The following is a 27,306-nucleotide window of genomic DNA, read 5'->3' as shown; positions in this document are numbered from 1 at the left end:
GCACATTACAACAACATGGCTCCATAGTAAAAAGTGTTTGGGTGCTAAACTGGCCTGCCACCAGTTCAGTCCTGTCACCCACTGAAAACAGTTGGTGCTTTATGACATGAAAATTACAACAAAGGAGACCCAGAATTGTTGAGCAGTTGAAATCCTGTATCAAGCAAGAACAGGGAAAATTGCTCAGTTGCTAAATGCTTACAGGGTGTTGTTAAAAGAGGAGGTGATGCAGCACAGTGGTAAATGTGTCCCCATGCCAACTTTTTTGGAATGTGTTATAGGCATCAAATTCAAAATGTTCATATATTTTTCAAACATTTCTGTTTCCGCATTTGGTATGTTGTACTTTTTTCAATGACATACAAGGTTTACATGATTTGCACATCATAGCATTGCAACGTTTTTGGAAACAGAGTTAAAAATAACAGTGTTGTTTTGAAGCAAGAAAGAGCAAATACTATTACTGCAGTATTAATATATAGATGTATTGACACATCTATGAGCTCATTGTGTCTGTGCACTTCTGTCATGATTGGCCCCCTGATTGCTACCTGTGTTTCAACCTGTGTCCTGTTATCCCTAGTTAGCCCTTGTGTACTTAAGCCCTGTGTTTGCCCCTTGTTTTCGTTGGTCTTTGTTTGATTGTGCTGTATATTTGTTGGATATGTTGGGTGTGTATGTAGAGTTGGAAGTGTTTGGATTTGTGTTCTGTGTTTGTATTTCATCATGTCTGTCCCCCATTCAATCCGTGTTGGCTCTATTAACCTGGACCGTTTCGACCATGACCCTGGATTTGCCCAGAATAAATCTCGCTTATCTCAGTGCATACGTCCACCTGATCGCTCCACATTACAACTTCACATTGCAACCACATTGCAAATACTCCTCAGCTTGGTGATGTCTGCCTTTGACAGCTCCACTTAGCATTTTGCTGCAGCTCACTGTTCTGATGGTTGCAGAATCTTTTATCTGTCAAAGTGTTTGTTTTCTGGTCCAGCAGAAGTGCCTCACACTAAGCCAGAGAGCTGAACCTGCATGTAGAAAGTCTTTGAAAATGTATATGGATAAAATGCTGGATGTCAAAGCCAGGGCAGTGTTGAAATCCTAGTTGGTGTAATTTGGACAGTCACTGCAGAAATGATGGGGTCCGTTTACTCAGTGTGTGTGCAACCTTGATCAAGGTCCAGATGATCATAGTAGCCCTTTTATCAATGACACCATTATGAGGCAGCAATGATTATTAGAGGCAAATTAGAGAGGAACGTAGATTAGGTGAAACTTATCTCCTCTGGTGTACGTGTGTTATGTCTTTAATCTGTAGTCAAATATCAATCAATCTGCCATAACAGCATTCATTTAAGAGCCCCTCAGCAACAGAGCAATTCAGGTATGAAGTAATGTCTGCTTACTGTTACCCCATCGGCCAGCTATGGAGTGTGTTATCATCCTGACTAAGCGTTTCCACTACTGTGAGAATGAAATGCTGTGTGTGAACAGACGGACTGTGTCATTTTGCAGCTGAGTGCCAAAGAGAAATAGTGATTATTTTAGCATTCATTTAACTGTGATTATAGTATTTATTTTATTGTGCTTGCACAGAAGGACCAGCAATTATTCCGAGACCCCTTAAAGTGTCAAAATAATTTGCAAATTTCATGCCAAGATTACATGGCATCTTGTGTCGTCTTTAAAACCCTAGGATTTAATTATGTCTGATCTCAAATTGTGAAATGGAGTACGGGCAGAGAAAAGAAGCGCTGCTTCATTCTTTGCTCATTTGAAATCAAGCCATGTAAAATGCAGTGACGTATATTTTAGGCAGACAGAAAAGGTTTCCATTCCAAAGTGTAATTGAAATTCCATTTCTGATGATATGATGGTAATTATAAAGACATTACGTCAATGACAGTTATTATTACAGTAATTTTGGTTTTATGGCAGTATGCTAATGTGTGAGAATCTTTCTCATGATGACTGCTTTTATGGCTTCCAGGGAAAATCTTATCCATTCAAGGGGCCTTTCCCCCCAGTGTGGAACCCTCTCGCACTGATGGACTACAACAACCTCTGGAGGACTATGGACAATATGGGCAGGGAGGTAAGATAATTATTAAAATTATCTAGTTAAATAACTAGATTGACTACAGCAGCAATACCCTGATAGGCCTGAACAACATTACATGTTTTTGTAATAGTTCACCTGGTCTGATAGTGACATACAGTACTGTGCAAAGGTCAGAGACCACCCTTCATTTATATAATTTCTAGTCAAAAGACCCATTAACCCTTGTGTGGTGTTGGGGTCTGTGGGACCCATTTTCAATGTTTACCAAAAGAAAAAAAATATGCAATTTATTATTTCGACCTCAGATTCCTTGGCCTTTGCTCATTTCCTGTGAAGAACATATAAACTCATTTTCAGTGGCTTCACACTGTACACCCCTACACATTTATATTACACATGTGGTGTTGGGGTGAACCCGCAGGGAATAAAAATGTGGAGGTGCTGTGTTCCTTCACTCTGTTCTCCTACATGGCCTGCTGTTAGTTTGTGTGTCTGTGTGTGTGTGTGTCTGTGTGAGAGTGGACAATATGGACATGCTGCTGACTGGCTACAGCTGCTGAAGGAGAACCCTATAGATGTAAGATAATCCACTTGCATAAAGAAGCTGAAACTCAAAGAAGTTTCTTGGGTTCAAAAAATTGTCAGAAGGTAATAAAGAAAATACGTAACTGCTAATAATTGTGCGAGACCTGGTAGGCCACCAAAACTGTCATCGTTAGTTTTATTGTGTTTTAATCTTTGAGAGATAGAAAGAAAAGGCTGTTATCATTGAGAGTTATGAGATCTCTGGCTTCAGATCTGACTGTCCATCAGTCCATCCTTACAAGCAAATCTGAGTAAAGAAAATGAAACAAAGAAGCTGTTGGTGTTGTCAGAACCATGAACTGGCAAACCCAGAGCCCAGATCTCAACATCTTTTAAAGTTATGTGGATCATGAGAGGTGCAAAATGCAATCAACTGCTAGTACTATAACTAATTGAGACCTTTCAGCTTTTAGATCTTCCCAAATAGCACTGACTTTTTATTGATTGTCTCATTATCTTGTGATGGTATACTGCAGATCCCGAATGAAGCTCCATGGAGGGCCCCACATGCTGAAGAGTGGGATAAGATGACCATGCAGGAGTTCTTTGACAAGGTTTGCTGGACTAGGTACATGAAAAGAAACTACCCAGAGCACCAACATTGTCTTCAGATAGTTTGTTTTTGTGAATGAAGGGTTAATATTAGATTAATACAGCTGCAAACATGCCATCTTTTCTTTGCAGTGCTGCTCGACGTTTTGCCACACTATTTGTCAACGTTAACGTGACATCAGAACCTCATGAAGTGTCTGCACTATGGTTCCTCTGGTATGTCAAGCAGTGTGGAGGCACTATGAGGATCTTCTCCACCACCAACGGAGGCCAGGTACACCAGCCCATCTTAGAGAAGATGAGCCACCCTGTTAAATGTAACCTTCTAAGACCCACGGGCCAGTTAACATGATAAAACCTCTTTAAAGAAATTTTTGTAAAAAAAAATTTTAAAAAATGTACATTTATGCCAGATGTAGTCAGTCAACCAAGACATGCTTAGTGTAAAGGTTTTGCTTTTTTTGTTTAGCTCTGGAGCTACAATTTTAATGGTTAATGAACACAGTCGTCGATAGTCACCCAAGTCTCTTTTGTAAAAACATCTACAGGCAGCTACTTTAGGCAACAGTGTTTTGCCAAGTTTTGAATACTCCACAAAATCTGTCTCCCTTTCATGTAAATGTATGTCATGCAGGCTTATAAATGCCAGATAGCTTTCAAGATTTTTATTGTTTTAACATGCATACATCTTTAATTCTAGATTAACAATTATTTCCAAAATAGAAACAACATAAATTGCAAATACAAAAAAATAGCAAACAAGGGGAAGTGCACACTAAATGGGGGTGGGGGGACCAGATACATTTGTATGCTTAACGGGTCTTTGCATGGTGAAAATATTCTTCAGCGTGATGGAGAATGTGTTGTGTTTGGTATATAGAACCTTTTCCAAAAGGATGCTATATAGCACCAACTGTTGTTACAGTGTCAATCTTGTAACAATTGAAGAACCATTTGTGGTGCAATATAGAACTATATACAACACATTCTTCATCAATCTAAAGAAACTTTTCACCAGGCAAAGAACCCTTTAAGCATACACAATATGCTCACAGTAACTGTACACAGCAGCTTCAACACTAAAGAACTAAATGTGGTCTTGGCTGATGAACTACATCTAGGGTAGATAGAAAGTTGTGTACATTTGATTTTTTGCCAAGCCATTCCTTTCACTCACTGACACAATTTCTGAGAGTCAGTGAAACCATTTCAGCAGATTCAGCAGAAGATTATTAGGTTGTGATTTATGTAGGGTTTTTTAATGTTACATTTTTGAATGGTGTTAAGCTCTAGCGCCACAGGACTGTTTTCTGGGCCTTTGAATCATTCGTTTTTTGAAGGCAAGCTGAATTATAGTGAGCTCAGTCCAAAAGCAGCATGCTGACAGCTGAATGACTCCCAGCATGTCGACGCTCGCGATGTGTGTGACCTTTCTACTGTGTCTGCATCTGTGTGTTTACAGTGTAATCATGAGAGAGAGAGAGAGAGAGAGAGAGAGAGAGAGACAGAGACAGAGAGAGAGTGAGAGAGACAGAGAGAGAGAGAGGAAGATGAAGGTGTAGTCAGGTAGGGTAGGTATTGTTGCCAATGAAAAGGCAGGTGTGCGCTACAGTGATGGAAACTTAGCTAGGGCCACCCCATACCAGCTTTCGTATCCCAAAGTCCTGTAATCAGTGCCCCTCTCCATTCTTACCCCTAATTTAGTTAATCACAGCACTCACAGTGGGTGATTTTGGGCGGCAGAGAGGAGCTTTGGTGAAATGATGAATGCTTGGCTGCCATGGATACAGAGGACGGAGATGCGCTGGGGTAATTAGAGAACTTTATTATGAGGTTCAGAGTGATTTCCTGCTGCCTGGCCCCCTGTAGGAGGTGAGCTGGGTTTGTGTTGAAGATGGAAGTGATTTGCTGCGTGATAGGTCACGTGTGTTTGCTTTGTCAGTGGTTGTGTGTGATAGCAGGAAAGGCCATTGTTTTGTAGCGTACACACTAAGAGTCATGCTGGCAGGTGAAAGTGACAAACACAGAATTAGGAAGAACAGACGTTTTTTTTCAGCAGAGAGGAAGCTTTGGTTCTCAACATAATGAGGATCTATTGTAATCACAAATCTTAGCAGAGCATTTACAAACATTTAGAAGATAAATCAGTATAATTGACACAGATTAAAGGGCCCATATAATAATAACAGTCAGTTACCATCTTGTGGTCCTGGAGCAGCTGTCAGACTGTTGCGATTGGAGCTTTTAATGTGTATTTACAGCTTGTTACTTACTGGGAAGGCCACTTTTATGCTTTGAGGCTGCTATGCTTTTTTAATCTATGTAATAAATTAGAAGCTATAGTATTGGTCAGTAATAAAGACATGGCAAATCTGTGGCTTGAAAGTCTTTTGAGGATGACCTCAAAGTGTGTACTCTTGATAACATCTTACTAGGCATAGATTATGATGGTCCTGTAGAGTGTTTTTGATAGGATTATTGCTGTTTAGAGCATCATCTTTCACTGACTTCAGGGCACTATCTTTCACTGACTTTCAGGATTAGTCCTGTGTCCTGTCTCAGATTTAAAGGGCCCATAGCAAATTTGACTGACTTTCTTAAAATGAAACAATTTTATGTAAACATTGTCACAATTCTAAAAAGTACATTTCACTCCCACACAGTCCATATATAGAAACAAAGCTGTAGAAACAACCCACTTAATATCCTTGTTTTTGTGAAGACACAAAAAACAATGCATGTTCATATATGCACCTATTCAGCCTGCAGCAGTTTAGCCATGCCCGTTCATGCTGACATTATGAGGATTGTGAAAAGGCTAGACTTCTTTTTAAATGAGTCTTCATTCAGAGTAGCTTAATTAATTCAGAAGTCACTTAAACATATAAATACATATAAAATTAATTGTTGACTGGTTTTGGTACATAAAACCAGTGGGCCTTGAGGGAAAAACAAAATGTAAAAAAAAAAAATTAGGATATGGGCCTTTTAAGCTTAGAGTCATTCAGAGGGAGGTTATGTCTATAGTTCAGAGGGCAGAATGAACATGGTCACGCTCAAGTCTTTGACATATGGAGCCACCTGCTGGTGAATAAAAGAACTATATACTGTCTAATGGAAATGAGAAATGACATGCCCTTATCTTGTGTTTCAATATCAGCTTCAGAAGGAAAATGAGTGCCAGAGGCATATTGAGGAAAGGAAAGAAAACAGACCTGAAATTATAGAATTAAGTTCACACAGTGGCTGTAATGCTGACTTCCTGTTTGATACAGGAGCTTGCCGAAGCCCTTAGTCTAGTGCTCTATTGATCTATATATTGATCTATCCACCTAGCTTGCTACCTACACTCTTAAAAATAACCAAAAAATGCTTTTTTGTAGGAATGCCATAGAAGAATCTTTCAGTAGATAGTTTTTTAAAGAGATGCTTTTGTAGATGAAGTATGTTTTTTTTTTCATGTTGAAGGTTTGTTTTCATGTCTAAGCTAAGAACTGTTCATTATCCTTTAATTTTAAAGGGCCCATATCCTACATTTTTCTTGTGTCTTTCCCCCTGAGACCCATTTATTACATGTTTGTGGTTTTGTTTACCAAAAATAGACATAATTGATTTTACATGACCATTTTCCAACCTCTCTTTATCCGTTTAAGCAGACTGTTTTTGTTACTGTGCCTTTAAGGCTGATATACGATAAAATGAGTTCTGTTATAATTGGCTGCACTGTGTTGTACCTCATTCAAGCAGCAGTCTGAGCTAAAACACTCCTTATAACTCCAGTGTGAACAGGCAATGCTAACCTGCTGTAGGCTGAATATGTGGATGTATATTTGAACACACTGGTTTCTGTGAACTTAAATCTAAACAGGCTGTTTTTCTGCTTTTTACATATAGACAGCATGGGCTGGGGAGGGTATGCTGCATTTTTAAGCGTCTGTAGACCACATTACGTTTTTTATTTTAAAAAGTGAGAAATTCAGTGTTTCATGATATGGGCTTTTTTACTTTCATCACATTTATCAGCATAAAAGCAAATATCCAACCATAATCCCTGAGACCTGATGTTGTAAGCCAAAAAACAAAGAAAAGGCAAATTCAGTAAAGACAAAATTAACATTGACAAGCAGCATACTGAAACAAATTAGCATGCTCTTCTGTCTGTCATCATTGTGATGTTCTTTTATCAGGAGCGTAAGTTTGTTGGAGGCTCCAGTCAGATTAGTGAGTGCATGGCCAGAGAGCTGGGAGACCGAGTAAAACTGCAGAGTGCTGTCTGCAGCATTGACCAGACTGGAGACATGGTGGTGGTCAAAACCGTCAGTGAAGAGACCTACAAGGTACACGTTCCTTCAGCACATCAAGTGACCTTCAAATCACGTTCAATATGTATAGAAGTCATAAAGAACGTTTACAAACAAAATCCTCCAAGCTAAGTGTGTAGCTTACCTGCTTATAAGGACTCCCGCTATTTTAGTCACTGAGTAGGGTCATGAAGTTTTGTGGCATATGTGAATCTTCTTTAGATGATTTTAATAATAACAGTAATAACAGTAGCTGATGAAACAGAGAATAGAATAATTGACCATTATAAGCCTGTGGGGACAACTGTATAGCATAATTACAGTTTCTATTATGCTGTACAGTGAATTGTCATGCTTCTGTATATAACCACTGGCTTTACTGGAGAACCCTTGAAGAACCCCATTTTTAAGAGTTCACTGACTTAGTTGACATAAAAAGAGCTTTTCTTTGGAGCATGTGTGTTAGTGTGTGTATAGGCCTGTAAGCTTTTGGGTTTGTGATCACTAAGCTGTTCTTCATCTCCCTGCCCTGGCCACATCCTCTTTCTCCTGCTAAAGCTCATTAAGCATTGCTGCAGAGCACATTAGCCCTGTTGGCCCAGCTGAGGGCAAACACTGGGGCGCTCTCATCATCTCCCACAAAATACACACCACTGCACTTTAACTGTTTTTGCTTCAGCAGCCCACACTACTGCAACAATGTTTGAAGGCTTTAATAAGGACTTGTATTTTCAGGACTGGAAGAACAAAGAAAAATTCTGTAGGTGGCGCATTGGAGTTATTTTTTTAATTGGCTCAAAGAGGCAAAACTATTTGGAATATTCCAGTAGTGATGCAGATTTTCAGCCAGTACATTCAGAATTCTAGCTATCAACCTGATGGCTAGGTTTTGTGCTAAATACGTGTGTACTATTCTGTTGCATAAGATTATTCTGAAACTTTTTTTATGCTGGCTCAAAGCCTTCAGTTTTTTTTTTTACTTTTTTGGTTCTTATGTCATTCATGCGTTTCACAAAAACATCACAAGCACTTAAACATCTAAAATGATCATTTAAAAAGTATTTTAAATATATTCCTTTTACTACTGCAATGAGTGATATTCTCTTCTGATGTAGGCCAAATATGTGATCGTTGCCATACCACCAGGACTGAACCTGAAGATTCACTTCAACCCTGAACTTCCCCCACTAAGAAATCAGCTGATCCACAGAGTACCCATGGGCTCAGTCATTAAATGCATGGTCTACTACAGGGAGAACTTCTGGAGGAAGAAGGGTAATAGATTTAATAGCATAAATACAAAACCATATTTGGTTATTTCTGTTTTAATATCTGTTTCTGTTCACTTTTACTTACTGCTGCCTTTTGTGTTTACACTGTCTGTCTATGAGGTGACAATGTAAAGAACTTGGCTAAATTGCACATTTAGATTTGGCCTTTACCTGTGTACAGTGTGTGATTATTAGTGTTTTTTGTTCCAGGTTACTGTGGAAGCATGGTGATTGAGGAGGAGGAGGCACCTATCGGCCTGACTCTGGATGATACTAAGCCTGATGGCACAGTGCCTGCAATTATGGGGTAAATCAAGCTATGGCCACTGATCAGATGGTGTATATCTGCTCTGAGTGAATACAAACACATGTCCTACGTTTGTACAGCTGGATACAAGGCATTTGACCACATTTGTTTTTATTTTCTTCTAGTTTCATCCTTGCACGCAAAAGCAGGAAGCTGGCTGGACTCACCAAGGAGGAAAGGTGAATATTTGTTAGAAAATAAGTGTTCCTTTTTCAAGGTTTTCAGAACAAACCATAGCTGAAATATTACTTAAAAAGAGGAATTTGATTTTACTCCCACAGAAAGAAGAGGATCTGTGAGATCTATGCACGTGTCCTAGGCTCAGAAGAAGCTTTGCATGTAAGTTTCTGTTCTTCATTAAGTTATTTAAACTTCAGAGTGCTGTGTGTCCAGCTGACCACAGCCGAAAGTATCGTTGAGTGTAGTGGTTGAGGAAATACTAAAGTCCTCTGCTGGAGTTGATCAGTTGTTGCAAAGACCACTCAGTAGTGATACTTTAATAGGTGATATTATTAACTTCTGTTTAGCATTATTTAAAAAAATAATACAAAGTTTTAATTACAAATTATATTATCAGCATGATAATCTGAGTGAACAGCAAAATCTGTGTGCACTCAAGCTGGCAAGGGCTCTAATCACTAACAGTGACAAAAGCATCTGATGAGTAGATCAAAACCACCCCTGTCGCCTGAATGCAAGCTTCAATGGAAGAAATAAGAGTAAAAAAAAATCTGACCTTTTTGTAAAAAGACCTCGACATGGTCATCTTCACGAATGACATTTAAGTATTTCTTCATGCTATTACTTGTTGTAACTTTTTCAATACATTTTTCAAGATTCTAAAACTATTTACAGAACTAAAAACTGGATTTTCAAAATGGTGTCAGACTTTTGAACTGTTTATTTTTATTGTGTATATAAGACTGTGTGTATATATTTATTGTCACAGCAAAATCTCTTATCTCAAATGGAAAAAAAAACATTCCTAACTTTGAATGGAAGTTAAGTGGAACAATATATTTTTCCAAGTGATTTTGGAGCACTAATTTTGACAGCTGGCGCTTCTAAATTCATTATAAAAAAGGCAATACAAGGTTTAGTTGTGATATATAAATAGCACATACTATCAGGCTTGATCTTAATTTTGTAATATAATTGTGTACCTACTCTCGATATAAATGTACAGCTCATAAACCTGTGGCTGAAATTAAGTGTTATGGCATAGAAATGGCAAATAAAATCAATATGACAAGATGACAGTTTCTTCTACTTGTAAAGTTATAGACAGAAAATAACAAAGTAATGAAAATTAGTCAGAATTTAGCTGAATATGTATACAATACTGTACTCAGTAGCACAGCATATAGTGCAGAATATAGGGAAGTGCAGGGTAAGGTAAAATGCAGCACCATTTGTTTAAGAAATGAAGCAAGCTAAAAGTAAGAAGCTCAAGTAAAACATGCTTTCATTTTCCTGTGTTACCACAGCAACATCATCTGCAAATATTTACATCATTCAGGCAGATGTTTGTCAAGATTCACCCTGAAGGGAACTTTTGTACATTGAAAGTAACTTTTTCATCAGAAGTGTTTTTCAGCTATTGAGTTATTTGAGGAAGTCAGAGAATTTACAGCTAAGTCATCCAAAGTAAACAATTAGTCTATACCACCACATATAGATTTAAAACATTTACTTTTTGCAGCATTTTTGCAGATTCATCCAAAAAAGCTCTGTTCATGTCATATACATAAAATAGATTTAAATTTTTCATGCTTATATTTGCTGTTCTGTTTTGTGGTCAGAAATAAAACAGTTCTTGTTTAATAGCCTACTTCTACTAGTCAAATTTATTTTGATGCGTGATGTGTTTTTCTATATTTACATTGGAAAGCTTGTCTGTTTTAAACAACATAGAATTGCATTAAATTAGCCATGTTTACATTATGTTACTGCACTTTTTAGTGAGCATTAATGCTCCTTAGCCTGTCATGATTAACCAGGCCTTGTGTTCTGAAAAAACAAAATCAACAAAACGTAATTTTATCAGGGATACCCAAAGTGTGTGCTGCACACTTTCCTTTATCTTTCCAGAAACATAATCTTATATTACCTTTATGTAGAGAACTGAAATATAGTGTTGGCATGTCTGTGACTGAGTTTATTTTCCTCAGCCTATACATTATGAGGAGAAGAACTGGTGTGAGGAGGAGTACTCTGGTGGCTGCTACACAGCCTACTTCCCCCCTGGCATCCTCACACAGTTTGGCAAGTGAGTGCATATTAGTGACTATGTCTGACATTGCTCTCCCATGCCTGCACTTTCCTTAAAATGTTGTAGATATTCTGTGGAATTCTTCACTTGTGTGCACAGGCCTGTCTTAAGCAACTCTACTGTGACAGAATCTGCCTTCTAAATCAGTGCATTACTGTAACCATTAACATGAGTTAGGAGTTTTAATTCAACTTTCACTCTCTCTGTAGAGTTCTGAGGGAGCCTGTGGGCAGGCTGTACTTTGCAGGCACCGAGACGGCAACAGAGTGGAGTGGCTACATGGAGGGAGCTGTGCAGGCTGGAGAGAGAGCTTCCAGAGAGGTGAGAGATTACCAAACTGTGTATAGGTTCATCTTCACTGTATGTCTAAAAGACCGTAGACACCTGCTCATCCAATGTTCTTTCTGAAATCGTGAAACTGTTCTGCTTCGAAGACTTTGGAACCTCCTTCCAGAGGCCAGCAGTGAGAACAGTCCATGGTGGGGTGGGAGGGGTCTCTGTTTATGTTCTAAACTCTGTTCAGACAGCGACTTGTTGCAATGTTCTGTATGGGAGGAAGTGAAGTCCCAATAATTCTCTCTGCTGTACCTCAAGTAAGCTATATGAATACGAAGTTCTGCTCGGATGTCCGTATGTTTGAACAGTTCCAGCCATCCATGAAATAGCCTAGATTATGTTATTTTAGCCATAAAATAAAACATTTTTATATGAGAATGATCCACCACCCAAATAATGTTTGCTCTGCTCAGTATGTGTTCACCTGATTATCACAACTTTATGACCTTGTCAGACATCCCATTCCAAAACCATAGACATTAGTATGAAATTGTCTCTTTATAGCTAAAACAGCTTCCGCTATTCTTGGAAGGCCTTCCACAAATTTTGGGGCATATTAGTGGGAGTTTGTAGTCCTTCAGTCAACAGAGTTTTAGTGAGGTCAGGCACTGATGTTGGACAAGAAGGCCTGGCTCATAGTCAGTGTTCCAGTTTATTCCAAATGTGTTCAGGGCCCTGTGCAGGACACTGAAGTTCCTCTACACCAAACTTGTCAATCAATACCTTGTGGACCTCGTTTTGTGCACAGAGACACAGTCATGCTGGAGCAAGAAAGGATCTTCCCCAAACTGTTGTCACAAAATTGGAAGCATATAATTGTCTATAATGTCTTTGCTGTAGCGTTATCATTAAACCCTGAAAACAGGCCCAAATCATTATCCCTGCACCAGACTTTACTGTGGACACTATGCATTCTGGTAGGTAGCATCCACCAAACCCAGGTTCATCAAAAAGACCAGATTGTGAAACATGATTCATTACTCCAGAGAACATGTTTCTGGCATGAAAACCCATTTCATTAAGCTCCCAATGCACAGTTCTTGGGCTGATGTTGCATCCAGAGGCAGTTTAGGCTCTGTAGTAAGTGATGCAACAAATGTTAAGTGATCATTGATGCTACATGCCTCAGCACTGAGCTGAAGACTGAGCTGCTGTTTCTTCCATTTCACTAAAATAGCAATTACAGTTAACCAGGGCAGATCGAGCAGGGAAGAAATTTCAGAAGCTTTCTTGTAGCAAAGGTGCCATCCTGTGACTGTGCCACTTTTACAGTCACTCAGCACTTCATGACCCATTCTACTGCCATTCTACTGTTAATCTGTTAAGACTGCTTGGCTATGTACTTGATTTTAACAATGGGCATGAAACACTGAACTCAATAATTAGTGAGGGGTGTACACATACGTTTGGCCATATAGTTTATTTGATGCATGTATCTCTGTGTTCTCTTTCAGATTTTGTGTGCAATGGGGAAACTCCATTCAAGTCAGATCTGGCAACCAGAGCCTGAGTCAGTGGTACGTAACATACTTTGTATTTGTATATGAAAGTTTGGGCACCCCTGCTTTGCTAATTTTCCCTGTGGAAAGAAGTTAACTCATCCTCTACAGTAAAAGTGGGCAACTCCAGTCCGAATTCCTGCTCAGTTTTGTGATTGTCCTATTCAGACAATGACTTTTTATTTGCTGACTGGAAGAAACTAAACATAAAATGTGGTCCATACAAACATTATGGCACATTTTATGTTGTGTTTTTTTTGTCCCTATGTTGTATATTTAACATATTTAAGTGTGGTCACTGTAGAAGATGCGTTACTTATTTTCACTCAGAAAATGCACAAAATGTAATTTTTTTATTGGGGGTGTTCAAATGTTAATCATTAGACTGTACTTGCATTGTCACTATTACAGCTATGCTTACATATGTATGAATTTTCTTTTGTGAAGTGCTTTTCTTTATCCATATGTTTGTAATAAATGATGGTACTAACTATTGGAGGTAATGCTGTTTCCAGGATATCCCTGCTTTGCCGTTTGTAACCACTTTCTGGGAAAGAAACTTGCCATCCGTCGGGGGATTTGTCAAGTTCATGGGCATGTCCTCTTTCCTGACGGTTGCCACGGTAGTTGGTGTTGTGGCCTATAAGAAGGGACTCCTCCCACGAAGCTAGAGCTCCTCCCTTGTTACAGCCAATGTCACGGACCTTGGTTAAGACTGCATTTTCCAGTCAGTCACCTTTCCGAGGTTGTGGTACAGACTGGGCATGAGCTCAAGTCTTTGACATGAGGTTTTAAACTCAGTCATGCTCTTATCACTCAATCATATCTTAATGAAGAATTCTCAGAAAAATGATTCCATAGTAAGTATTGATGTTTTAATTGGAAACTACCCTTTTCAAAGAACACACTATAGCCAATGATTAGAGCCTATTTTACGTAGTAAAAGTAGTTCGTCAAGACTTTCCAAGGTCACAGTGACCAACAACATTCCATTGCTGTCTGTTGCCAATGTCTTTTTAAAAACATATGTCCCGGTAAAGGCACTACACGTATGCTCCTGTGTGAGTCATTATCCAGTTGAATGGATTACCTCTGCTGATTTTAGGTGCTGCTCTAAGGAACATGAACTACAAAGATAAATCATTATCTGAACATTTCATCTTTCAATACATACTATGACAGTACGAAAAGGCACACATATTTACACTCTGAAACATGACACAACAATTCCCCCCTTTCCATAAAGATAGCAGCATGCATTCATATCTCTTATGTTCTAACCTACAGTGCTATGGCAATGTTATACAAGCATTGTGATAGGTTGACCTCAGCAAGGCCGTAGACGGCCTGCTCCATGATTTAGATAGATTTATGCTCATAGGATGGTCCTGTGGTTGAAAAAAGCTAAAGAAAGCCCAGAAATATTGAAACGTCCTGAAGCTGCTGTGCACGATTGTGGCTTGTGTGTTCTGATCTTACGAAATCTTAAGCAAGCATTTGAATGTATTTTATTTCAAATGAGAAATTCTTATTATTTGTTTGTTTGTAGTAAGAAGTAAGCATATATTTTATACACTTTTTGTTTTGGTTTTTGTTGATTTTTTTATCTTGAGTTTTTGTGACATTGGACATGCATTACTATCACCATTCCTTCTTCAACCAGAACCAGTTGTGTTAGTGTCAAATTCCAAGTGTTTTTATTTATAAATATTCATATCGGTTACCATTTAAAACCATATAGAGAGCTGAAATTATCATCTGAAGTTTCTGTTGATGAATAATGCACCTATATTTACACCTCGAAGTAAGGTCTTATCATTTAACTTCATGTCGTTTTTTTTTTTATTTGACATTTGTACCTTTCATACTCATGACTGCACATGCACGTTAAAAACCATTCAGCAACCCATCGTGTATGAAAGTTTTTCTTGATTTTTAGAGGCGAATTCCTTGCCTTGTAACTCGCTTGCTTGTTCATTTTTAGCAGGCTGCAGATTCTCCACAAGGGGCTATTAGCACCTAAACAGCTGTTGGTGCTTTGCATCAAAGACATGGGGTGTCCTTGTTTTCCAGATGCTTTACTTGCACAGTATAGCAAACGAAACCTTGATTTCAAAGGATTAAACTAATACTTCATGTTGTAGCCAAAGGCAGAAGGTAGTTTATATTATGATCCAAGTGTCATTAGAGATAACTGTAGGTCTTTTTTCAACTCATTGATTATTGACATGCTATACTAAGCCAATGGAATTGAACTTTTTCTGCAGAAGAAATGATTCTTAATGTAAGTAAATGAAACAAGTGATAGATTCTTTAAAAAAAGGCATGAGAAGAAGGAAGAATAGAAAATAACACATTGTATGTGTAAGCCCAGTCGTATGTGGAATGTGTTGTTGTTCCAAAGATATGTTGTGAGTGTTGTCTGTGGTGCCTTAATAATTTTGTAGTGTTCCTCATTTCTCAAGTGCCTCTGTGGTTGTCCTGTCTAGCACACAGCTACTGGATCAGTCTCTGGCTATTTTTGTACTTGGACTTGCCGCATTCTGCTCAAAGTGAATAATCGGTTTCGGGAGACAGAACCACGATTGCAGGTCACATATAGGATGTCATACCAAGCATCAAACAGCTCATAAAAAGCATATCCACTGTCATTTTGATCCAAAGGCATGTCTCCCGCACCTAAAGTAGTCACTGACACCAGAGATGATGGATTTGAACCAGAGTAAGCCAAGCCTGACTGTTGACTGTAACATTCTATCAGAAAGCTTACCTGTGGGAAGCTTTACTAACATAAAATACCTTTTTTTTAATCTGTTGGACTGTGAACTTAGTAACACTGCAGTGACTCTGTCAGTGCTGTCCTAATGTCCTAATATAGTGCTTGATGTTACTCCTTAGCCTGGTGAGTCATAAGTGTCTGTGCAGTAGTGATGCTTAGCACTAAACCTTAGTGCAACCCCTGTGCTCTGTCCTGATCTTAGTTCACGCCTGTTCCTGTTTGCACTAGTCTCTCCAGCTGTGGTGCTACTGCAAGGCCTCCTTCTCTGTCACAGTGTGTGTGCGTGGACGGTCCAGTGTTCTAGTCTTGTAATTGCGTTACTTGATCTCTTTGTACAAATACAACACAGTCGGTAATAAAAATGTGAAATTTACCTCCAACTTGGCCTCTGTGCTCTTCTGTTATCAGGCTTCACATCTGAACCACTATTATTGCTTTAACACACACACACAGGGATTAGCGCAGCATCCTCCCTCTGAAAGATGATAAGAGATCAGACTACAACAGTAAAGTTCTTTTTGTCCTTTGGGACAGTATGAATACTCTTAGCTATTAATTTAGCTGAAATATCTCTTTCATATCATTCAGTAGTGATTTAATGCAAGCACAAATAGCCTACTTAATTTGTCAACAGAGAAGAAGAGGTTAGGCTTTGTAGCCCAAGAATATAGCCTACTTATGAAAGGGCCTATATCATGTAGTTTGCTTTTTGTAATTAAAAGAACACTATTCACTCCTCAGTCCATATAGTCAGTGAAAGGATATTAAGCTGCAAAACCAGTTTTCAGTTTTTGTGATGCCATGAAAACAGCACATTTACATAGATCTGGCTGTTCAGCTGTGCCTATTCACTGTATTAGATAAAATACAGTGTGGCCAGTCAGAACAGGGCTCATATATATATATATATATATATATATATATATATATATATATATATATATATATATATATATATGTGTGTGTGTGTGTGTGTGTGTGTGTGTGTGTGTGTGTGTGTCTGTGTTTCTGTGTGTATTTCTGCAGTATAAACCTTTACACGTAAACAAAGTCATTCAGAGAAATGTGTGAAATGCTCCATTCTACTTCACAGAGGTGCTAGGTAACAACTATCTGAAGCATTTAATGCCTCTAAAAGCCACCTCACTGAAATGTATTACATGGATAGGTCAGAAATACTGTACATTGCCTGATATTTTACTATCTTTTTTGCATACGATGTTTGGCCAGGAATGTATTTTAGACACATATATTCATGGTGGAGAGGTACATGCATGTTGTTACAAGGCAAAATAATGCTCAAAGAAAACTTACCTTTTTCAGATTTTGCATTTTATCATTGTCAGCATTCCATGTAAAATCTCAGAAGACACATATAGGCTTGCTGGTGGATTTGGATAGTAAATAAAATGGCTATATGTGGTTCCTGTCAACACCACTGTAAAGAAATCTGAGTAAGTTCTCTTAATTGCACCATTTCACACCATTTACACTAAATGTTTCTATATCAATGACTGAATTTTGAAAGATCAGTGGAATTTCCCTCTGAAGGTACAGTAATAAGTACAACTTGTTTAGTTCTAAGAGATAAAGAGAGTTTGGAAAGTGGCCATGTAAAAATGAATTCCTTTTTAGCTACTTAAACCCATACAAAAGGAAAAGGTTAGATATGGCATCTTTAAAGTCTGGGATGTTGCTCAGGCCCGTAGTCAGAAGGGTTCGTTCGCTAGGGTGTATTTTACTCTCAACATGCCTGTTGCTCCTAAGGCCATAGTAAATAAAATACAGTATAGAGGTGTAAAAAAGGGGTTAAAAATGGAAATGTTTTTAAATGTATTATTTTGCTGTATTTATTCAGTGGGTCGGCATTTGGACGGTGAGCTATCAACAGCTAGTAGCAGTGAAACTCAACAGTTGCCGAGTATAAATTATGAGATATTAAAATACTAAAATCTGAATATAAAAAAAACTATTTTATCTATGTATCTTTTCCACACATAGCCTGCGATGTCATGAACAACCTCTGAAATATTAGTGCCAGATTCATGCAAATGCAGTTTTGGAGTTCTACCTTGCCACTAAAAAGGGCCTAACTGTTGAGTTCAATGTTGTTTGTGTACTCTGTAGAGCCAGAAAAGAGCTTTCAAACAGCATCAAAACCATCTGTTTGTAATTTAAATTGACATAATCAAGGTTGAATGTGTAGTGCCCTACCCTCTTACTTAAAACATTCTTAGTCCATTTCTCCCTTTATATTAGTGGCAGATTCATGCAAATGCAGTTCTGGGGTTCTACATTGCCACTAAAAAGGCACACAAAGTTTGATGAAAATCTGTGTCGGTTGAGTTCCAAAGTGTCCGATTTCCCGCAAAATGACTCTAAAGGAGAGGAAAAACAGACAGACAGTGAAGGCAAGACCCAATTAAAAAATAAAGAAGGCGAGATACAAAAGATGGAGAGGAAAAATAGGCAGACAATGAAGAAAAGCAACAGAGACAGACAGCAACAGAGATACAGATGAGGGAGAGCAACAACAGACCTAGGTGAGCAACAGAGAGAGACAATGAAGTCCCAGCACAGTTGTAGGAAGATTTGAATAAGACGGAACACTTCAATTTATATCATTATTAATTCATGTTTAAGTTTTAATGACCATACCGATAGTGTACCTCATGAAGTAATTCTTATCTATTTATGTCAACAGTAGAGAGATAGGAAATAAAGGACAGCAACATCAGAGACAGACAATGGAGGGCAGCAACAGAGACAATGGAACAAAGCAACAGACAACTGAGGTGAGCAACAGAGACAGACAATGAAGTCACATCACAGATGTAGGAAGTTTGAGTAAAACTTACATTTATATGAAATTTATGTTAACAGTGGGGAGCAACAGACGAACAAATAAGGACAGCAACAACAGACTCACAACAAACTTATAATGAATAAAATATGTCTAAATTAAAAGGTTTGAAGTGTGCTCGTGTATTTAGGGGGCATTGGAGTAGAGAACCAAATGAAGTCCACTTTTGGGGGAAAAAGATCCCCCCCCCCCCATCACAATGCTGGCTACGGGCCTGTTGCTAGTCTTGGTTCTGTGTTGTTAGTTGTTTGTAACCACATTTTGAGCTTCCAACTATAAAATGTAAGTATTGTCCAAGATGTGACCATTAAAAAAGTGACTTTTCCATATCCTGACTGAATCTGTGTTTGAGGCCACCTGCTCATGCCTCATAGAATTACGTTTACACGCCACCGTGTTAAAACTGACCACAAGGGGATGCCAATGTTACACAGATAGATGTTGAGCAGAATTACAGGAGATTCTCTCTATTCATGAATGCTGAATTATAATGTGCGCAGTTTTATTTAATCTCATCATTGAAATATGTGAGATATGAGATGACATTACGAGGCGTTCATCATTACCCTTGTGCTGATCTGCAAATAATCAAGACTCAGTGTAATGCCCTGTAATTCAAACAGAATTGACCAAATGGTCATTTGCAAGCACTACAATACTACTATTGTCCATCTCTGAGGCACTGCAGTTTTGATTGTTGGTCCACTAGAAACAGATAATAATAGTAATTGTAAGTAATACTAGCTACTAAATTAATCATATGAGCCAAGAAAGTGGCTACTGAAGATATAATTACATTTACAGCATGAAAATTAGAACAGCTAGCTCACATATTTACACACAACGTATTCGTCATTGTCATACTGACAGAAAACAAGAGACCAAACATCTGAGGCAAAGTGACTGACCTGTCTAAACAGTATCTTTAGTTTAGGGCTGACCAAAGTGGGGTCTGCAGACTGAAGCTGCCCTTAAGGATGTTAGATTCCGCCCACCAGAAAGTTTCCCCAATCCTCTCACCCAATGAGAGAACAGCCTACACAACCTATTATTTCTTTTTTATATATATTAATATGAAACAGTGAAACCACGAGTTGTGCAACTGTCACTGGCCACACTGTCAATGTACCAAAGGAAACAATAGGACTATATTTATTATAGAAAAACTATGAATAAATATGATCTACTTTGCTTGAAACCCACCCTCTTGCTTTATTTACACAGACAATACATTTAGTCCCACCCTCTCCCCCAAGACAAACAGTTTGGGTAGCCCTTCTTTAGCTCTTCATTTTGTGTCTGTAGACTGTCCCTCATACTCCAGATCAGGGGGGTTCACTGCAGATTCACTGCCAGAACACTCTGCGTCTGCTGTTCATCTGTCACATCCCTATCAGTCTGCAGTCCCAGCCTGGCCCGTGTTCCTCAGCTACCTCAGGACAAGTACAAACGAAGTGTCTGTGCAGGACAGAGATAAGGAACTGTAGGATAGCACATCACCAAATGGCACTTTGAAGACAGATACTGAAAATGGGCAGAGGCGGGTAGATTAAAACCTAAATAAATAAATAAATAAAATGTATTTGATGAGTTATATGGATAAGACACTCTGAACTGGAGGGAGGAAGGGAAGAAAAGAGAGCGCCCAAATTTCATCAGAGGGAAAGGGCAAATCTCAGATGAAAGGAAAAAGGAAATGCCCTTCAGGACAGTCAGAAAATGACCAGAAGTCGTTTAGGAATTACCAGCATGGTGTTGATGCAAAAATACTGAACTAGAGAGGGAGAGAGAGAGAGAGAGAGAGAGAGAGAGAGAGAGAGAGAGAGAGAGAGAGAGAGAGAGGAGCATCTGAAATTGCCTTACCCTTTCTATTGATAAATATGAGCTAGTCCATCCACACTTAAATCTCATGGCAAGGTCTCGTTATTTTCATTTTATGTTTGGTGTTACTGAATGTGAAATTATTTGTTGCCCTTCATATATTCAAGACTGTACATCGCAGTACATGTACATTAAAATTAAGTGTCAACTTTTCTCTTGATTTTTTAGATGTGAAGCATCTCACTGACCTAGTTTTGAACTAACTCACTTGTATTTAACAGGCTGCCAGAACTATGAATGTTCTATCATTTGACACCTGAAGCAGATAAACAACACACTTGTAATATACTGCTTTCTTCCTTATAGGCCTTTTGCTAGCGTGGATCTGCTTTCAACATGGTTTGAATATATCAAGAGACTTTAAAACCGTAGGAGGAAACTCTGAGAACTTGGGTTGGAGTTCTGGGAAGCTTCTGTTTTAAGCTAGAAGGTTCCCCCTTGATGAGAGAGCAGCCCCTGAAGCTGAGGGACAGGACTGAGAAAGACTGGGAGGTGGTGGGGTACAAAAACTTTGTCATGGGAAATGGGAAGTAATGATAATGTATAGAACATTAGACTGGAAGGAAGAGGTGTTTCAGGCATGATTCAAGCATGGAACAGTTAGGAGCTTCTACTGTGTAGAAATAATGAGGAGCAGGGGGAGTATCAGGATGGGAACAGTAGGAGGTGCTGTAGTGTGTGTGTGTGAAGCAGAGTAGAGGTGAAGAAGCACAGTCAGGGGAATTTAAGTCACATAAGCTGGGGTGAGGGGGGTGGTGTTGAAGGGTGGGTTGTGTCATGATTCACTGCTTCTATTTCTCCATTCAGCATCATCACACACTCATTCACAGAGAGCTCCTTTGACTGTGCTGGATCGAAGCAAGATGAGCATTCATTCGTTCATTCATTCATCCATTCACTCATTTACCCTGGCACCAACGCCACTTACTTGCACTGTCTACATTTTGGCCAAGTTTCTAGTTGTGGTAAATGTATTACACATTTCTGACTGAAACACCACAGGTGGATGACCTAATCCAATCCAATGAATCAGCAAATATTTTTAGCTGACTGAGGCTAACTGCGTCCAAAGAAAGAAAGACATTTCGGAAGTCTGTTTCCTGTTCAAATAGTTTTGATTTGTTATGTGCTTTTATTATACAAGGGGAAATGATCAGCCCTGGAGGTGCCCTGATGAAAGCTTTGCTTTTGCTATGTGCGGGCTGAAGCTTCACTATCTGGGTCACTTGTTCTTGTTTTTAGTGTTTCGATGTAGTGGACAAAACTTGTCTATCACAACATTATTCCTTACCAAAGAGCACCTTCATTATTTTTGGTGGAGCTTCTGAGCAGCATCAATACATTTTGTTTGGTAACAGAAATGCATTTGTTGGCATTTGTCAGTTTTATGGACAAATAAAATTTGAGGAGATGGGAATGAGTACATTTATAGGTCAGCTAATTAATTAAGTAGTGGGTGGTATGGCCAAAAAATTTACAAACTGTATATATAAGCACAAATAACAGCATTTTAGATGCTTAATTAAACCTATTTTAAAATTGTCAAAAATGAAGTAAAATAGTTTTATTGTAAAAAGAATAGAACTAAACAATTCAAATACATGACAGCATGCAGGAGTTTCTATCAGCCCTGCAAAAATGGTGCTAAATGTTGTGTCACATTCAAATTGTTCAAGTCATTAATCTCTTACATATATGCCTGTTGCACGTGCCTCCAGCCCTGACTCTCTCTCATATGATTAGTTCAGTTAGTACTTAATACAGGCTTTAGTTTAGTTTAATGCAAGGTATAGCTTTTTTTCATAGAGCTATTGAAAGTTCATTCCAGTTTTTTTTTTTTTACATCTTGTGTGCTTGACTCATCTTCTGAATTTTTTTTTACTTTTCCTTTTTGACTGCTCTCTTTTGGATATTGTAAGCCTAGAAGTAACGCGGAGCGAGGAGGCAGACGCATACGCTGAGATAAGCGAGATTTATTAAGGGCAAATCCAGGGTCATGATCTAAACGGTCCAGGGTCGAAGAGCCAATACGGACAGATCGGGGTTCAGACATGACAAACTATAAACAGATTCAAACAGGGCAAGGACATACAACAAAGACCGATACATTCATACAAAGACCGGCAAACACTAAGGGCAAACACAGGTCTTAAATAACAAAGGGTAACGAGGGACAGGTGAACACAATCAGGGGTGGAGTAACCAAACAGGGGGCAGGACTTAAACCAAAACAAAAGCACATGGAGTGGGAGGAGCCCATCATGACACTAGACCTGTTCTTTGATATGTGTCTTTTGTTGTTTCTGGATTGTTTTGGATCTGACCTTCACCTTTTGACCAAAACTTTGGAACACAAACCAGGAAAGCCTCATTTGCAAATTTCAAAAACATGAGTCTGACTAGATCTGTCTCGTTATAATCCCATATACTCATGCTTACATCTACAGCCAAAAGACATTGCTGTTTTTTGGTAATTAGTATGTTATTTGCATTGTCAGTAGTAACTGAAGAGCTGTTTTTCGCAAGGACCAGGCCTCAAGATGGCAACATCATCTGATGCATTTGACAAGGAAAGTGACAAAACAGGAGGTGCAAGAAGAAACAGAAGCACGGCAAGCAGACTGGTTTGTATGCTAGGTTATAAGTAAACCCTAAAAGACTGGCCATTCCTGCCATATTCCTTTTAGACTTGCCGACTTTCTTTACAACAAACCAGGCCTCAGACTGTAATGGACTACGCAGCGTGAGCCGTGGGATGTTTATACATCCTTGACTTTGTCCTTCAGCCGTGTCTTTTGCGCTGTTTGTATGTTGCATTCTCTGTGCTTATTGGTGACATACTTATACATATAACATAACATAATAAACATAAAAAATAATTTTGACTGATCTATTTGATGAACTTGTACTCTACTCAATACTAAGCAAACTGGACAGAGAAGTGGTTGGTCAGTGTCATTCTTAACAAAAACAAACTTAACTGTTATTGTTACCCTATACAAAAAAGATACACTCATTTTTCTTAGCTATAACCAATGTCCATTCAAAAACATTCAGAGTGTGTGTTGTTATGTGACTAAAGACATTTATCTTGTTAGTAGATGAGCATTTCACCTGGGTGGGGCCAGGAATTAGTAAAAATCCTTGCATAAAATAGGTTGTAACTTCTGTGGCATTCTTTCAGTTTTTGACCATAAGTGCTAGCTGATATGAAGTGCTGTTTATGGTTTAAAATCCCTACCATTCAGCAAGAATAAACCTCCCTTCTATTTTAATGGCTTCTTTTATGATTTGAAAATACAGCTTATGTTCCGTTCATTATGCACATACATCAGTCTGTCCAAATGCACATCAAGCTCCCTCCTCCATCTGTGCCTATTCAAAGCAAGTGGTATTCATGCAAGTCATCATCCGTAGGCGAAGGCTTGCACTGCCCTGCTGTTGCGCGACCTTTAGAGATAGGAATGCAATCTTCAAAAGGTATGTTCCCTCCTGTAGGACTACTGTCAGATATTGTTCAGCTTATGCCACTTGAGATGTTCTTCAGTGATGTGCACTAAAGAAGCCCTTTTGTCAGCTTAATGAAGTCTATTCAAGTCTCTGGGTGATTTTGAATGAAAAAGGCAAAACAAAGGAGGTCAAATGTGACATGCTGATAATGTGACCAATGATGAGAATAGTCCTGCTGATAATGAGCGAAACTGCAGAAAGACCAGTGGACAAGCCTCAATGGGGCAGAAGGCATGCTGCGGTCAGCAGGACTGTCATGTTCAGAAAAGGATAACCAATCACAAGGACCCTTACTAATCCTTATTATATGGATAGTTCTGGTCCTAAAATCTGATTGGATGAGCCATGTTTAAAGCTGTTGTAAAATCCACAATATACCCACACCTATGACCTCCTCACAACAACTGAACTCTGTATTACTGCATCACGGCATTAAAAAAAGCCCTCGTGCTGTTTATGGAATGATCCCTGACTCTCATGCTGTTCACATGGATCTCCGAGTGTGCTGATGAAGTGAGAATCCGTTTTTATTTAAACAGAGGGACTAGTGACTTATGTTCTTAACTAGAACTGGGCTGGTCAGCTAGCTAACAGACTAAAAGATAGTCTAAACAGGCATCATTAACACCACAGGCTTGAATTAAAGCACTTATGGTATGACTAACTGGAAACGGAAGTTTTTTCATGGGAAAGAATACCCTTCCCCTTCCCCACAGCCTCTCATGGCTTATGACTTCAGTAAAGAATCTTTACTTTTTCTTCTTCTCTTTCTGTCTTTATTCTTGCTTATTTTAAGTGTTTTGTAACATTTACTAGTACAATGAACTGTAAAATCTCAGGCCTATTACATTGTAAGGCTTATTATTCAGTAACTACAAGGAGTTCAATGCAAACTGGCTGAGCTAATGTTGTGTTATAGAAGTGTGTAATAAACCTTTTGTCCTGCAGGTGGACCCTGGCTATTTAGTGGGTTATTATGTATTTAACCATATATGCCCTATATGTATTATTGAGGTACAGTATTAATCTCAAGACTTAAATGATTCAGTAAATATTATTAAACGGATGTTTAATTTAGTTCAAATTTGGGCATCCTTGGTTAAATGCATTTTGTTGATTCTCTAAGTGAAAAAAGTTAACTACACCTCTACATTAGTTTCCATGATTTGTCATTATTTAGTAGAATCCATCCTTTCATCTATCCAGACAACATTTTCTGTGCTGCTGGCTCTCACACAACCCCAAAGCATAATAGATCCACCACCATACTAAACAGCTGGCAAGGTGGTCTTTTCATCCAATGCTTCTCCTTTTTTCCTCCAGGCATACCTTTGGTGATTGTTGCCAAAAAGATAATTTTTTATTTCCTCAGACCACAGAATTTGAATTCAAAATGCCTCTATTTGTCATGAGGGTTAGGGTCAGTGACGGTTACCTTCTGATGACCTTTCCATGTAGACAATGGTTGCTGAACCACACTGTACAATGGGCCAGTGCATCATCTTTATGTAGGTCCTTAGCAGAGATGTAGGGATTTTGCTTTGCATACCTGATTAGTCCATGAGCATTTTTTTCAGACATGTTCCTTGATCTTCCAGATCTTGTCTTGACATTAACAGTTCTCCAAAACTTCTATTTCTTAATGACATTTCAGAGAGTAAAAATTACAAGCACAAAGTGGTCAGATATCTTTTACAGTCTTCTCTTGCTTTATAGTCCATTATCTTTACTTTCAACTGCTTAGATGAAGGCCTATTGAATCAAATAAGCTATGAGACATTTAAAAAAGTAACATATAAATATACTATAGAAAGGGTGCCCAAACTTTTGCATATGCTATAATGGTAATCATGCATTCAAATTTGAAGAAATGTGTCATGGTTCAATTTATTCCATACAAATGTTTCATTAAGTTGCTTTCACTTAGAAAATCAGCAGAACATAATTCAGCTAGTGGTGCCCAAAGTTTTGCATGCAGCTGTATGTAGTTATGAAAATGAAGAATTAAAATCTGTACCAAAAACATTGTTAATAATAAAGGTTCCAAAGTGCTCTTTGGATTGTACATACTGTTCCAGTAATAAATTAACATTAAAAAGAGGTTCTTTAAACTTTACAAAGGCTCTTCACCCTCTAGTAGTGATTCTATGACCCAGAAAACAAGATGACGTGTTGCATTACTTCTTTTCATTGGAACCAAAATTATAGCATTGACATCAGATAAATGGTTAACAGAAGCACATTTTATTTATTATTTCTTTGAAAATAACCCTCCTTCTTTTAATTTTCCAAAATGACCCTATTTAAAGAAAGAATGTGCATGCAATGCTGAATATAAACACGTCTCTTTAAAAACCACCTGTTTCAAAGAAGATCTCCAGAGTTATGGTTGCTGCTGCTGTATCACAAACCCTTCAGATCAACTAACAGAAGTAGGAGCTCACTTTTACTAGTCTGACAGCAGCATGTCAGCTAAGATGTTTTAAGATAAAACATTTGTGGTGAAGGCTGTTTTGGTGTTGCCAATTACCCATTAATTCTCACCCCCCTCCCCACCTTTATGCTGGTAACAGTCTGGATGGTATTTTCTGATTTGGCCTGAAAAACACAACATCTGTTATTTCCATAACCAATCTGAAAAATTGATTTATCAGACCACAATATACATTTCCACTGTGCATCAGACCATTTGAGATAAGCTTAAGCTCAGAAAGGTGACAGCATTTCTGGACACTTGATGTATGACTTCCGCTGTGCATTGCACAGTCTTAGCTTGCATTTGTGGATGCAGTAATGATCAGAGTATTCCTGAGCCCATGTGGTGATATTACAGCAGCATGCCAGTGGAAGGTCATAGGTGTTCATTTGTGATTTTCGGCCTTGTCCTTTATGCACAGATTTCTCTGGTTTACTTGAATGTTTTGATGTTATTATACACTGTAAAGGGTGAAATACTGAAAATCTCTTGTGAAAATATCTTTAAAGCTGTTGAATTTTTTGCTGAAATTTTTGGCAAAGTGGCGAGCCTCATCCTTGGTCAGCCTTTCCTGGCCTTTTCTTGAATCACCTGTTTAATATGTTTCAT

The 27,306-nt window shown here is 38.5% G+C and overlaps 1 protein-coding gene across 1 annotated transcript in view; it reads left to right on the top strand.

Moving 5' to 3' along the window:
- The window catches only part of mao (monoamine oxidase), a 54,443-nt gene extending 38,096 nt beyond the window's left edge, over nucleotides 1-16,347 (top strand). Inside the window, exons 4-15 of the mRNA XM_017695240.2 lie at nucleotides 1,994-2,098; nucleotides 3,127-3,218; nucleotides 3,335-3,476; nucleotides 7,390-7,539; nucleotides 8,619-8,778; nucleotides 8,985-9,081; nucleotides 9,207-9,260; nucleotides 9,363-9,420; nucleotides 11,253-11,350; nucleotides 11,563-11,674; nucleotides 13,144-13,206; nucleotides 13,704-16,347. Of these exons, the coding sequence (XP_017550729.1) occupies nucleotides 1,994-2,098; nucleotides 3,127-3,218; nucleotides 3,335-3,476; nucleotides 7,390-7,539; nucleotides 8,619-8,778; nucleotides 8,985-9,081; nucleotides 9,207-9,260; nucleotides 9,363-9,420; nucleotides 11,253-11,350; nucleotides 11,563-11,674; nucleotides 13,144-13,206; nucleotides 13,704-13,859 (1,287 nt within the window). The 3' untranslated portion in view covers nucleotides 13,860-16,347. The remainder of the gene's footprint in view (nucleotides 1-1,993; nucleotides 2,099-3,126; nucleotides 3,219-3,334; nucleotides 3,477-7,389; nucleotides 7,540-8,618; nucleotides 8,779-8,984; nucleotides 9,082-9,206; nucleotides 9,261-9,362; nucleotides 9,421-11,252; nucleotides 11,351-11,562; nucleotides 11,675-13,143; nucleotides 13,207-13,703) is intronic.
- The last annotated feature ends 10,959 nt before the right edge of the window (nucleotides 16,348-27,306 follow it).

This window comes from Pygocentrus nattereri, chromosome 6 (assembly GCF_015220715.1).
Source record: "Pygocentrus nattereri isolate fPygNat1 chromosome 6, fPygNat1.pri, whole genome shotgun sequence".
NCBI classification, from domain to species: domain Eukaryota; kingdom Metazoa; phylum Chordata; class Actinopteri; order Characiformes; family Serrasalmidae; genus Pygocentrus; species Pygocentrus nattereri.
The sequence above is the reverse complement of the archived record's forward strand: the minus strand, read 5'-3'. Positions and strand labels throughout refer to the sequence as shown.